The sequence below is a fragment of the Rissa tridactyla genome, chromosome 11, assembly GCF_028500815.1.
Source record: "Rissa tridactyla isolate bRisTri1 chromosome 11, bRisTri1.patW.cur.20221130, whole genome shotgun sequence".
Taxonomy (NCBI): Eukaryota; Metazoa; Chordata; class Aves; order Charadriiformes; family Laridae; genus Rissa; species Rissa tridactyla.
The window spans coordinates 22,646,739-22,660,658 of record NC_071476.1 but is presented as its reverse complement, the minus strand read 5'-3'; the positions used below and the strand labels follow the sequence as shown (position 1 = coordinate 22,660,658).

The following is a 13,920-nucleotide window of genomic DNA, read 5'->3' as shown; positions in this document are numbered from 1 at the left end:
GTTTTCTGAATTTCTGTGGAGGAGACTGCCCTATGTTTTTCGCTTGGCTAATCCAAATGCTTTTGTCACGTGCTTTATGACTTGCTGCCCTTCTTATCAGAGCTTAAGAAGACTTCTCAAAGGGAGTTAGGGAGAGCTGGAGAGACACAGTCATCACCCTCAGCCCTCTGCCTGAACCTCAAGCTGAGATTCCTAAACATCTCTCAGCTGAGACCCTTCTCCATAGGAAGCCACTGGCTGTTGTGGTGCTGCTTGATTGTAGCTGATGCCCTTCAGGTGTGCCCAGTGAGAAGCCTTTCTGCCCTGGGAAGGGGGGCAATGTGAAGGGAAGGCTGAGTTCCCCAGGCAGCAAGAGCACTGCTCTGCTTCTGCAAGGGCTTGCAGGGTTGGGATTGGAATTGGAATGAATGGGCCCTCAGCTGGATTTGTAAGCTGTCAGAAATCCAAGTGACAGAGCAGCAGGTTTGGGAATGCTGAATTATTCAGGACTCATTCAGAAGTTATAGACGCCTGACCTGTCCAGGAAAATTGGGTGTCATGGGGATATCACATGCTTTTAATCACTTTCTTCTCCTTATGATTGAAAGCTGCATAAAGCAGTTTGATTGCTTGCACAAAAATGTCTTTTAGCACTCTGAAAACTGGTAATTTAAGCATAAACTGCTGCTTCTTTGTCTTGTTAAAATGTGCCATGGATGCATCAGTGTCACTGGATTCTTTGGCAGAGAGAAGCCTCTGTTACTTCTGATGGGATTCACCCTTCACTAGGTAAAAATTGATGATTCAGATCTAAGATAGTCTTCCAGATCTTTGTGTGTGGACGCAGCGTCAGGGGATGAGCTCTCCCACGTGAGGAGCGTTGGGATTAATCTCTCTCACTAAGGTCTAAGAATCAAGTCATACCTTGCCTTGCTTTGGTTTGTTTGCCTCTCCTTGCCTCGCCTTGCCATGCTTTGTCTTCCCCTTTTTCATCCTTCCCCCCTTTTATCCCTATTCCTTCTTAATGTTCTTACATTAAATGCACCTCTTATGGAATCTGGACAAGGAACGTAAGTAAGGCTGTTCTTAAAGGCATTAGTATTTGTCTCTTCCGTTTCTCTCATCTTCCACTAGTTGTTCTATTTAATAAAATCAGCTCTAAAGGAGAAAGTCAAGTTTCTTTTACCCATATGACAAAAACAACCCAGTCATTCAGGCTCAAGGACTCTGTTCTCTCTCTTTATAAACCTCCCCTCCGCAAGCAACCCACATTAGATTTCCAAACACTCGTGCATACCTTGGTCAAACTCGCCTAATCCTGCAATTGCACATATGCTGATGTTTGTAGTCTTTCTCTAGGGTTGAAGTGTCTGTGATGGTGGACAGGCCACCAGCATCCTCTGAGAGCCTGTTGTTTGAATTGCTCTGTGCAGGAAAAATGCCCCAAAGAAAAGGCCTGGAGAATCACACCAGTGGATCTGGATTCATTCTTCTGGGATTTTCTGACCACTCCAGCCTGCAGGGCTTGTGCTTCACAGTATTGCTGGTCATCTACCTCATGGTCCTCACAGGGAACAGCCTGATTGCGCTCATTACAGTGGTGGACTCAAGCCTCCACAGCCCTATGTATTTCTTCCTGAGGAACTTGTCTTTCCTGGAGATCTGCTACACATCAGTCACTCTGCCAAAAATGCTGGTGGGTTTCCTGCTGGAGGATGGCAGGATCTCCTTCCTTGGCTGTGCTGCCCAGCTGTATTTCCTGGTTTTGCTGGGCAGCATCGAGTGCCTTCTCCTGGCTGTCATGGCCTACGACCGCTACATAGCCATCCGTGAGCCCCTGCACTACCCTCTCCTCATGAGGAGGGGTCTCTGCATCAGACTGCTGGTGGGGTCGTGGGTGGCTGTTGTACCAGTGCAAGTAGGACAGACCTACTGGGTGTTCACTTTGCCCTTCTTTGCATCCCATGACCTTCATCACTTTTTTTGTGATGTGCCCCCTGTGCTGGAGCTGGCCTGTGCAGACACATTCTGGAACCAAGTGATGCTGTACACCATCATTCTGGTATTTGCAATCTTTCCCTTCTCCTTAATAGTTATTTCTTACATTAAAATTATCAGGACAATTCTGAAAATACCTTCAGTTCTGGGCAGACACAAAGCCTTTTCCACCTGTTCCTCACACCTCGCAGTGGTGATGCTCTTCTATGGTTCAGCCACCGTCGTCTACTTAAAGCAACGGTCAAGGGATTCTGTAGACACCAACAAATACCTTGCCCTGTCTTACACAATTGTGACCCCAATGTTTAACCCTGTCATCTATAGCCTGAGGAATAAGGAATTGCCTTGAAGAGACTCCTATGGACAAAGTGATATTACAGAGTATGTAAAATGCTCTCAAATAGTCCCAAAAGTCCCACTGGGGTACCTGGTTGCCTAAAGAAAGGCATCTGATATCTGCTGAAACAAAACCATGTGTCCAGCCTGGCTTTCATCCTCCTCAAGAAGGGGAAAGGTGTCCTGAAGCATTCCTCCTATGTCGCGTCCCAACTCGGTATCTTTGTACTCTACAGCATCTTCAGTGCCCCTGAGTAGTTTAATGCAAACAGCTACTTCAAGCTGTGTCTGACCAAATAATGTTAAAGGGAAATAGTCAAAGTATGGTCAGTAGCCAATGATGCCCAGAAATTGATACACATGATGAAACATGACCAGCCTCAGGTTTGAGAAATCGCTTGCTAGACCCCATGGGCTATCTTCTGCAGTGTCCCTGCATGGAATCACCTTAAAAACGTTCAAAGGTATGAAGGGCTTCAAAGCATCTCCCCCTGCTATGATGTCTTGCTCTGAGTTGTGTAATTCTTGACTAACTTGACATAAATATAAAAGATAAAAAAAGTCACCAGGAGGACAGTCCAGCACCAGAATGGGGTCCCATAGAGTGGTGGAGATTCAGTTTGTTGCGGTTTAACACCAGCCGGCAACTAAGCACTACACAGTCGCTCACTCACTTTCCACTGGTGGGATGGGGGAGATAATCAGAAGGGTAAAAGTGAGCAAACTCCTGGGTTGAGATCAAGCAGTTTAATTGGTAAAGCAAAAGGCGCACAATTAAGCGAAGCAAAACGAGGAATTCATTCACTACTTCCCATCGGCAGGCAGGTGTTTGGCCACCTCCAGGAAAGCAGGGCTCCATAACACCAAACAGTTACTCGGGAAGACAAAACGCTGTAACTCCAAATATCCCCCCCTTCCTTCTTCTTCCCTCAGATTTATATGGCTGAGCATGATGCTGCGTGATACGGGGTATCCCTTTGGTCAGTCGGGGTCCACTGTCCCAGCTGTGTCCCCTCCCAACTTCTCGTGCACCCCCAGCCAACTCGCTGGTGAGCTGGTGTGAGGAGCAGAAAAGGCCATGGTGCTGTGTAAGAGCTGCTCAGCAATAACTAAAACATCCCTGTCTTATCAACACTGTTTCCAGCACAAATCCAAAACACAGCCCCAGACCAGCTACTGTGAAGAAAATCAACTCTATCCCAGTAAAAACAAGCATTTATGTGCTGAGTCTGCTTTGCCACTCTGAAACTGTCTCTGGAAAACTAGCTCAGTGGGGTTTTTGAGCCCAAATTCATATGCAGCACTGAAGTGTGTTTCCGTATTGTCCTGGTTTAGGCCGGGTTGGCCAATGACGGATGACAGATGCTCTCACCCAGCTCTCACTCCGAGGAGAGGAAGGAGAGAGATAAAGAGATTTATGAGTTTAGAAGGAACTAAACTACTTTAGTGAAATATTCATAATAAAATAAAGAGGAAATAATGAAATAGATACAGTATATAGAAAACTGTATCAAGCTAGCAGGATGACGTCACCGGCAGGCACTGGGGAGGTCCCAGACTGGACTCAATGATGGACAGGAGCTGGATTCCAGGTCTGGAGTCAGGAATGCACAGAGCGGGATCAAAGGCAGATTAACACCGAGCATTCCACCACCTGAGGAACCTGAACGTACGCAAGTCCACATGATGGACAGACGATTCCCTGTCCTCTCTCTGCCTAGCCGAACAAGGTAACTTAGACGATAGGAGGCTGTAGGAACATGTTTCTGCCCGGCGAAGCAGGCGTGTCTCCCTAGCAACTCCCCCACCTTCCCAGGTACACTTGAAAAATAAGTAGGAGGCTCTGCAAGGGGAACTCAATCATGACGAGGAAGATAATTCAGTGTCCACAGAGGTGTCGCCAAGGTTAAGTCAGACTACACCTCGCACCAAAACATCTTCAGTTAAGGAAAAAAGACGGGTCATTGTTGTAGGTGACTCCCTCCTGAAGGGAACAGAAGGCCCAATATGCAGAACTGACCCACTTCTCAGGGAAGTCTGCTGCCTCCCTGGGGCCCAGGTTAAAGATATAGAAAGAAAGCTTCCCTCCCTGGTAAGCCCCTCAGATTATTACCCACTACTAATTTTTCAGACAGGCAGAGATGATATGTTAACAAGAAACCCAAGGGCAATCAAGAGAGATTTCTGAGCTTTGGGACAACAGGTTGCGGGGTCAGAAGCACAAGTCGTGTTCTCCTTGGTCCTCCCAGTCACAGGAAAAGATGAGGAAAGCAACAGGAAGAGTTGGAAGATCAATACTTGTCTCTGAGCCTGGTGCCAGTGGCAGGACTTTATTTTTTTTGATCACAGGATGGTTTACATGACACCAGGCCTGCTGGAGACAGACGGGGTACGCCTGTCTCAAAAGGGGAAAAGGATCCTTGCACAGGAGTTGGCAGGGCTCATCGAACGGGCTTTAAACTAGATCTGAAGGGGGAAGGGTATGAATCCAGCAGCAGAGAGGCAAGGATCGTTGATGGCTTAGAAACTATGGCTGTGCCTGGGAATGGCCAGGTAGAAGTTAAGCCTTCTTCCAGCAAAGAGGTGGCAGGACCAGTAGCCCAGCTGAAGTCCTTCTTGTCCTGGGTTGAGCAACACAGGACTAACTTCTCTTCTAATGCCTAGGAAAACTGCACTCTTAGAAGATTCTAGTGTCTGAATTTGTGAAAGTATTTACTTTACAGCCAGCTAGGCTACATGGGATTCAAGGTCTTGTTGTTTTCAAGCCTTGACAGGTGCAGGGATGAGGAGGAGTGAGGCCTGGGCATTTGACCCAGGCTGGCCAACAGGATTATTTCATACCACGAACGTCACATTCGATATAAATTAGAAAGTTTGCTGTGTCGTTTCTCTTTCCCTTGATGGCTGTGGTCCACAGAATCTCCTTGCCCCGGTGCCGGACCCCTGAGCCCTTCCCTTCCTCCTGAAGCCATTGCTCTCACAGTGTCCAACGTTTACTGTCCCCTGCTGGGAGTGCACAGCTTCCTACTGATAGAATTGGCTGAGTATAATTCTTGTATATCTTGTATACGTATCAGGATTAATACTGGTGCTTTAATATTATTGTTAATTATTTAGTCTTATCCTATTAAATCTATTTATGTTTCAACCCTCATGTTACCTTGTTTTCCCTGATTCCCCTTTCCAGGTGGGGAGGGGTCACTGGGTGATAGAATAATTGTCTAAATGACAAGAAATTGTTATGGGTTTTCTGAAAACATAACATGTCTACACTAACGCACACAACATGGGCAACAAACAGGAAGAGCTGGACACCATTGTGCAACAGGAAAACTATGATGTAGTCGCCATCACAGAAACGTGGTGGGATGACTCGCACAACCGGAGTGCTGCATTAGATGGCTACAGACCCTTCAGAAGGGACAGGCAAGGAAGGAGAGAAGGTGGGTGGCTCTATATGTTAGGGAGTGTTAGGAATGTCAAGAGTTTCATGATGGTGACAATAGGGTGGAGTGTTGATGCGTAAGAATCAGGGGGAGGGCCAATAAGGCAGATATCATGGTGGGAGTCTGTTATAGACTGCCCAACCAGGATGCAGAGGTGGATTAAATATTGTACAAGCCGCTGGGATAAATCTCATGATCACTGACCCTTGCCCTGGTGAGAGACTTCAACCTACCTGATATCAGCTGGGAGCACAATATGGCTGAGAGGGAACAGCCTAGGAAGTTCCTGAAGTGTGTTGGGGAGAACTTCCTGACACAGCTGGTAAGGGAGCTGGCATGGGAAGGAGCCCTGCTGGGCCTGTTGTTTGTAAATAGAGAAGGATTTGTGGTGGATGTGACAGCTGGAGGCCATCTTGGGCATAGTGACCATGCAATTATGGAGTTTTCAATTCTCAGAGAAGCATGGAGGGTGGTCAGCAGAACTGCCACCATGGACTTCTGGAGGGTAAACTTTGGTCTTTCCAGGAGCCTGCTTGACAAAGGCCCTTGGGATGCAGTCCTGAAGGGCAAAGGAGTCCAGGAAGGCTGGACATTTTTCAAGACAAAAGTCTTAAAAGCGCAGGAGCAGGCTGTCCCCATGTGCTGTAAAATGAGACATCAGGGAAAAAAGATGGCCTGGCTGAACAGAGAGGTACGGTTACAACTCAGGGAAAAAAGGAGAGTTTATGGTCTTTGGAAGAAGGGACAGGCCACTCAGGAAGGCTACAAGGATGTTGTAAGGCTATGTAGGGAGAAAACTAGCAGGGCCAAAGCCCAACTAGAACTTAAGGTGGCTTTGGATGTTAAGAACAATACGAAAAGTTTCTATAAACACTTTATTAACAAAAGGAGGGCTCGGGAGAATCTCCATTCTTTATCGGTAACATAGTGACAAAAGATGAGGAAAAGGCTGAGGTACTTAGTGCCGCCTTTGCCTCCTTCTTTAGTAGTAGAGTTGGTTGTTCCCTGAGTTCCCAGACCCCTGAGCTTGTAGACAGGGGCAGGGAGCAGAATGAAGCCCCCATAATCCAAAGGGAGATGGTGAGGGACCTGCTCCAACAGCTAGACGTACACAAGTCTATGGGGTTAGGTGGACTCCACGCGATGGTACTGAAGGAGCTGGCAGAAGCACTCAGTGAGCCACTTTCCATCATTTAGCAGCAGTCCTGGTGAACTGGGGAGGTCCCGGTTGACTGGCATCTAGCAAATGTGATGCCCATCCACAAGAAAGGACAGAAGGAGGATTTGGGGAACTACAGGCCTGTCCATCTGACCTCAGTGCCTGGGAAAGTCATGGAACAGATCATGCTGAGTGCCATTATGTGCCACATGAAGGACAACCAGGTGATCAGGCCCAGTCAGCATGGGTTCATGAAAGGCAGGTCCTCCCTGACAAACCTGATCTCTTTCTATGACAAAGTGACCTGCTTGGTGGATGAGGAAAAGGCTGTGAATGTTCTTTACCTGGAGGCTAGTAAAGCCTTTGACACCATTTCCCACAGCGTTCTCCTGGAGAAACTGGCTGCCCATGGCTTGGACAGGTGTACGCTTTGCTGGGTAAAAACCAACGCGATGGCCAGGCCCAACGAATGGTGGTATCAGGAATAGCGTGGCCAGCAGGACTCGAGAGGCGGAGGGCCCTGGGCTCAGTGGTGTGGAGACTGAGGACAGTACAGGAGTAGCCTGAGCGTGCTTGAGGCGTGCTTTCAGAGCTGGTGGAGCTTTTCTTTGTAGTGGAAAACAGCCTGAGAAAGAAATAATGCCCCAACATGCAGCTGGGGAGGTGCAGACTGGACACAAAGAGAAAGAAATGTCACTGCAAGGGCAGTGCTGTGGTGCAACACGCCACCCAGAAAGAGTCTGTATCATCCCGAGGCTTTGTGTTTCAGGGGAGAACCAGGGAGGATGGAGCAAAAGAAGGTGAGAGCAAGGCGGGGCAGCCAGGTGGATGACTACAGCCTGCAGGGAAAGAGGCAGAGGTGATGGGACACTGTAGGACAGCCTGTGGTGGAGAAGACAGAGGGATGTGGCAAAGCTGAAAGGCCCCTAACAGAGCCAACCTCTTAGTGTCTTGGGCTATGTCTGTTGTCTCTGCCACTGATGCCTATGAGGAGACGACCAATCCTTCCAGCACTGGGGTCTCATTGCCTCCTTGTCCATACTCAGGAGCCTGGGAAGTGTCGTACCATAGCCCTGCCCTTGGCATTGCATGTCTCCACATCCCACTGTGCCAGGAAGAGCCCTGAGGAATGAGTAAGGGACAGGATCTCCCTTCCTGGGGGCTGGGGGTCAGGCCTCGGCCCTTTGGGCGATGGAGTCAGGCCTTGGCCCTTTGCACTAATGAAACACATCCAGGTTTACTCAGCACCAGAGCCACCTTCACCTTGCTTTTCCCGACCTGTCATCACTGCCTCCAGTTTTCTGCTCTAACCAGACGCTGGGGACAATGTCTCAGTGGTGTCCCTCAGTGGGACCCATTAACACTACAAGAAACTTTGGAGTTTGAATCTGACTTTGAGTCCATGAAAGGTTCCTTCAATTTCTTCTCAGCATCTGAGGTTCATGAACTCGGCATCAAACCCACCAGAGGGGTCATTAAAACTCCTTGGGCTGGTCCTCTGCGTCTGAGTTGGGCTGGGCTCCTGGGATGGAGGGAGCTCATGGCAAGCGGGCAGCGCTGCAGAGAGACAGCTCTGCCCAGGAGCAGCTCCTCTGCCAAGCGCAGCAGGGCTGAGGGCACTGCCAGGGTGTCTCAGGGAGATGAGCAAGGCAGAGAGAGAGCTGAAAGGTGTCAGGATCGGGAGGACAACTGAGAGCTCACTGGAGGAGAAATCTTTGCAGCCCTTGACAGGGTAAGTCTGCGGGTGCAGGGCAATGCAGGTGGAGTTGCTGGAGGCATCTCCTAAAGCTGGTACAGCCACAGCTTATGGGATCTGTAAATGTGGGAGCTCTTGTCAGGCAATTTGAATAGCTGTGAAGCCAGAGTGTGCAGCCAGGGGTGCCCAGGGCTGTCCTTCAGAGCAGGCTCCCTGCACCCCAGGGGTCTGTGTGCTGGGGCAGGGACTCTGCCACCTGCCAGGGGCAGATCTCAGCCTGCCTGGGAAGCGCAGCACATCACTGTGGGGAGAAGTTCTGCATGGAAGGAGCATCCCCCGGCAGGGCAGGGTCCTGCTGTTAGAGGGTTCTGCGTGGGTGAGGGCTGCTCACAGCTGCAGATCACTGCAGGACATTCCCTGGAGACTCTTCCAAAAGCACAGCAAGGAGGGGGCTACCTGAAAGGGAAGGATCCTGTTCTTCCAGTCTTCTGCTCTGGGTTGTCTGGGTGGGCAATGGAACAGAGAAATTTATCTCTCACTTCAGGATGAGGCAGTGAAATTCCAAATCTGTTTCTCTTAAGAGGTGACTAAACCAGGGAATCAACATACCGTGGCTTACGGCCAGCATCAGTATGGCTTTTCCAGCCTCATCAGTGTTGCTCGGATGTCCCCATGGGAGCCTGCACAACCAAAGATGGCCCTGGGCAGTGCCCTGCTGCCAGGAGGGGTCTGCAGGGCAGAGCTGAGCCCCCAGCGGGTGGGATGGGCTGTGGGAGCAGGGACAGGGAGGAGACCTGGGCACAGAGCAGCAGCTCCTGGCAGGGGCAGCTCCAGGCAGCAGAGACATGGGCAAGGGCTGGGGGAAACTGCCAACACGCACTGGGGGAGGGGCCGTTCAGGCAGCTCTCCTTTGGTCCTTCACTGGAGATGTCTTCTGGGCGTTGTCTGCTGGGCAATGAGCTGACTCTCCCCTCAGAACATCTCGTCTCTGGGACCCCAGACTCTCTGCTTTGCCTGTCCTCTTGGCTTGCCAGCTGCCCCCAGAAAGGCAGAGCTCTCCTGTGGGACCCTAGGGAGGGCTGAGCCTTTCCTTGGGGGTCGGCACTCTGCTTGCAGAGTCCTTTGAATCTCTCTGTGAGGAGTCGTGTCCTGCTCTCTCCCTCCAAACTCCATCTCTGGGCTGGGACAGAGAAGGTTTCCCAGAACTGCCCATTGAAACAGAGCTCCTCTACTTCTGTATGAGTTCCCTTGTTAGTTTTTTTTTTTTTTTAATGGGTACTTTGTGAGTTCAACATCAAGTCAACACAAGCGAAAGAACAGGGCAGATGGGAGAAAGACTGATGGACGCTGCAGCTCTCCTGACTCTGCACTAAGCCACTGAGAGTTCTTGCCTTCCCCATCTCAAGACTCTTCACATTTTCAGTCATCAAAATAAGGATTTCTACCTCTCAAAAGAACACTTACCAGATGCGATGGTGGAAAATAAAGAACACAGGCTACATTATTATAAGGATGTGCTAAGCCTCTCCTCTGCAACCCACACTCTGCAGAATCCTGAGTGCAGATATTGAACTTTTACATTAAAAGTGGATTACATCCGAAACCCTTGAGAGCGTGGGAGTTGTCAGAAAGAAGCTCCCATGTCCCCACTGCAGCAAAGCAAACCTGACCCCTCGGCAGCACTCGGGCAGAGGTCCTGCTCCTCATAACACACTCGTCATCACAAACCAGAGAACAGAAAGCTATTTCAATTGGGGGTGATTTCTATGAAAAAAAAGGAATATCTTTGCTCAAAGAAGCCTGTCCTATTTTTTCCTGTCTTTTCCTTTTTTGTATAGGACTTCTAGTCTGAGAAACAGCAAATGACCAACAGCAGCTCCATCACCCAGTTCCTCCTCCTGGCATTTGGAGACACACGGGAGCTGCATCTCTTGCACTTCGGGCTCTTCCTGGGCATCTACCTGGCTGCCCTCCTGGCCAACGGCCTCATCATCATCACCATCGCCTGTGACCAGCGCCTCCACACCCCCATGTACTTCTTCCTCCTCAACCTCTCTGTTCTTGACCTGGGCTCCATCTCCACCACTGTCCCCAAATCCATGGCCAATTCTCTCTGGGACACCACTGCCATCTCCTATGCAGGATGTGTTGCACAGGTCTTTTTTTTATTTTTCTGTGTTACAGCAGGGTTTTCTCTTCTCACCATCATGGCCTATGACCGCTACGTTGCCATCTGCCAACCCCTGCACTACAGGACCCTCCTAGGCAGCAGAGCTTGTGTCCACATGGCAGCAGCTGCCTGGGGCAGTGGGTTTCTCTATGCTCTCCTGCACACGGCCAGTACATTTTCCCTACCTCTCTGCCAGGGCAATGCCCTGGACCAGTTCTTCTGTGAAATCCCCCAGATCCTCAAGCTCTCCTGCTCAGACTCAGACTACCTCAGGGAAGTTGGGCTTCTTGTGGTTGGTCTTTGTTTAGCATTTGGTTGTTTTGTTTTCATTGTGCTGTCCTATGTGCAGATCTTCAGGGCTGTGCTGAGGATTCCCTCTGAGCAGGGACGGCACAAAGCCTTTTCCACGTGCCTCCCCCACCTGGCCGTGGTCTCCCTGCTTGTCAGCACAGGCATCTTTGCCTACCTGAAGCCCCCATTCATCGTTTCTCCCTCTCTGGATCTGGTGGTGGCAGTGCTGTACTCAATGGTGCCTCCAGCAGTGAATCCCCTCATCTACAGCATGAGGAACAAGGAGCTCAAGGATGCATTGTGGAAATTGATGACCAGATAATTTTCAGAAGCAATAAACTGTCGCTCTTTGCAAATCACTCATACTGTAAATCTCTGCAGGCCAAGCCAGTCTTCTACAGGTTTTTGTTAATTTTCGTTGTGGGTATGGTTGTTTTTTGGTTTTTTTAGTTTTTTTTTTCTTTGATTTACTTTCTTTAATGATGTCCACAAAGAATGTCATTATTTATGCTGTTGCTAATTACACATCTATGCAAATTTGTGACACCCACAGACTGCGTAAATGGTGTCCCATGCTCTCTGTGTATTAAAACAAAATGAAGAAACTTCCAGTGACTTGTTTGCTCAAGATCCTTCCTTTGAAGGCCTCTCTGGAGCTGCAGGGCATGCCTGTGTGCAGAGGTGGAGGGGAAAGAACAGGACAGAGGAGAGGGAAGAAGAGAAGGATGAACCAGCCTTTGTCTTCTCAGAGCTGCTCTCTTCCCATTTCCACATTCTCCATTCTGATCCCTTGCATTGTTGGAAGGCCTGATTGCTCTGGCAGCTCTCTCCTCCTGCTGTGGTGTGGCAGCCCTGTGACCACAGGCAGGGGCAGGGACAGGTCAATTCTCTGACAGAGCTGGCCTCCCTAACAGCACCTCCATCACACCAGGGAATGTCCTGAGGAGAATGCCTGAAGGTCTTCAGGAAAAAAGACCTTTGGAAGGTCGTCTCCCAAAGTTGCTGTCAAGAACATGCCCAGGAAAGTTCCCTACAAATGACAACACCCGTGTAGATCTTAATTGTGTAAAGTGTGCAGGGTGGGGACAAGCAGCAGGTCCCTCGCCCAGCCAGGGCTCCTGGGAAAGACATGAAGGACCAGCAGAGCAGGTTCTTGTCAGGTCCTGTGTGTGCTGGACACCTCAGGGAAGCTGCCACAGGGCAATGGTCAAACACCTGGCTAGTAACAACCACAGGTGTGAGCATAATGTGTGTGTGGTGAGATTAACCTGAGTGAGAATAAACACCATCAGCTATTCCTGGGTGTTCCATGAAGGGCTGCGGGAAAGACAGTGTCTGGAGGTCACTTCATTTGGAGAGTAACGTCCCCTGGGAAACCCCCTGAATGCAGCACTGGGATGGGCTTCCTTGACCCCAGGTCCCTGTGTCCATTCCTCACGCCGTGGGGCACCTCAGAGAGGAGCCGAGCAGGGAGACACAGCGCGGGGCTGAGGTGCTGCCGGCCTCTGGGAGTAGCAACAGGAGGCCAGGGAGTCTGCTGCAGGGCCTCTGCCCATGCCAGGGAAGGACTCGTGTCTCTGAACAGCCCTGCCAGAGCCCTGACAGTGCTGGGTGTGTCTCCAGGAACAGCCTGTGTGCTACCTCACCCTCCCCTCTCTTCATGGCCTGTCCCTTTGACTACACGGTGTGACAGAAGCACCTCTGTGGAGCATCTCACCTGTGTAGTCAGAAAGGGTTCTGCAGGCGTGAGTGGCATTGCCCTCTAGATAATGTCATTTCTCACCTCTCACAAAGCACAGAGCATGTTTAGGGAGTACGAATGCGGTCAGAGGCACACACCCTCCATGTTTCACCTCTCTGAACGTCCTTCACAATTTCTTTAAGCACCTAACAGAGAAGCAAATGCCCTCAGTAATAGGTGTCCTCAACCTTCAGAAAAAAAATCTCTTCCTCCTCTCTTCCTCATGTCCTGCCCTGTGACTGTGGTATTAGAACACCCTCCTCATTGTGGGGATTCTGCTGAAAAACTGGGAAACCTTCTCCAGCTCCACCACCCTGACTTTCCCCTGGCTGGGGACAGCACAATCTCTGCTCACAGCAATGGTTACTGCTCTTTCCTGCACCTTTGGCATCTACGGAGTGTTTCCTGCTGGTGGCCACATCCTACGATGACGACTGGGCTGTATGCCACCCCCTGCTCTCTGCAAGTCTCAGGAACTGGAAGGGTTGTCTCCAGAAGAAGGCTGCACCTTGGCTGGGGGCATTTCTGTCATCTATAGCAATCATTTCATTCTTGTCCCAGATACATGTTGTGGTCCTCATGTCCTGGACCACTTCTTCCTTGTGGGGGTGAAACACTGAAACAGGTCACCCAGAGAGGCTGTACGTACCCAATCTTGGGAAACATTCAAGGTCAGGTTGGTCAGGGCCCTGTGCAACCTATCTCATTGGAGATGTTCCTGCTCACTGCAGGGGGGTTGGACTAGATGACCTTGAAAGGTCCCTTAAAACCCAACCCTGTTTATGATTCTGTGATTCTGTGGGTTTGCACCAATGATGAAACTCTCCTGACGTGAAACCATGACCCTCATGGGCTTTGTTTTCATAACCTGCCTTTTAGACCTATTCTTCCTGTTCCTGCACTTGGGGGCGGCTCTCCTGCCCAGCATGGGCAGGCAGAAGACCTTCTCCACCGGCTCCTCTCACCTCCCTGGAGCCACTCCTTTCTATGGCAGCCTCCTCACTGTCAGTGGGATGCCCAGAACAGCCGTCCTGACATAGTTTAACAAACCCCTGTTTCAACACGCACCTCACTCCTGCTCAATCCTATCATCTACTACAGCCT

General features: G+C 50.0%; 2 protein-coding genes across 2 annotated transcripts; both read left to right on the top strand.

Annotated features, from left to right (window-relative positions):
* The first annotated feature begins 1,417 nt into the window (after nucleotides 1-1,417).
* Nucleotides 1,418-2,326, top strand: LOC128916248 (olfactory receptor 10A7-like). The gene has a single exon (XM_054217629.1). It carries the CDS (start codon nucleotides 1,418-1,420, stop codon nucleotides 2,324-2,326), a length of 909 nt encoding a protein of 302 aa, XP_054073604.1.
* Nucleotides 2,327-10,476: 8,150 nt separating this feature from the next.
* On the top strand, nucleotides 10,477-11,397 carry LOC128916170 (olfactory receptor 14C36-like). The gene has a single exon (XM_054217490.1). It carries the CDS (start codon nucleotides 10,477-10,479, stop codon nucleotides 11,395-11,397), a length of 921 nt encoding a protein of 306 aa, XP_054073465.1.
* Nucleotides 11,398-13,920: the final 2,523 nt, after the last annotated feature.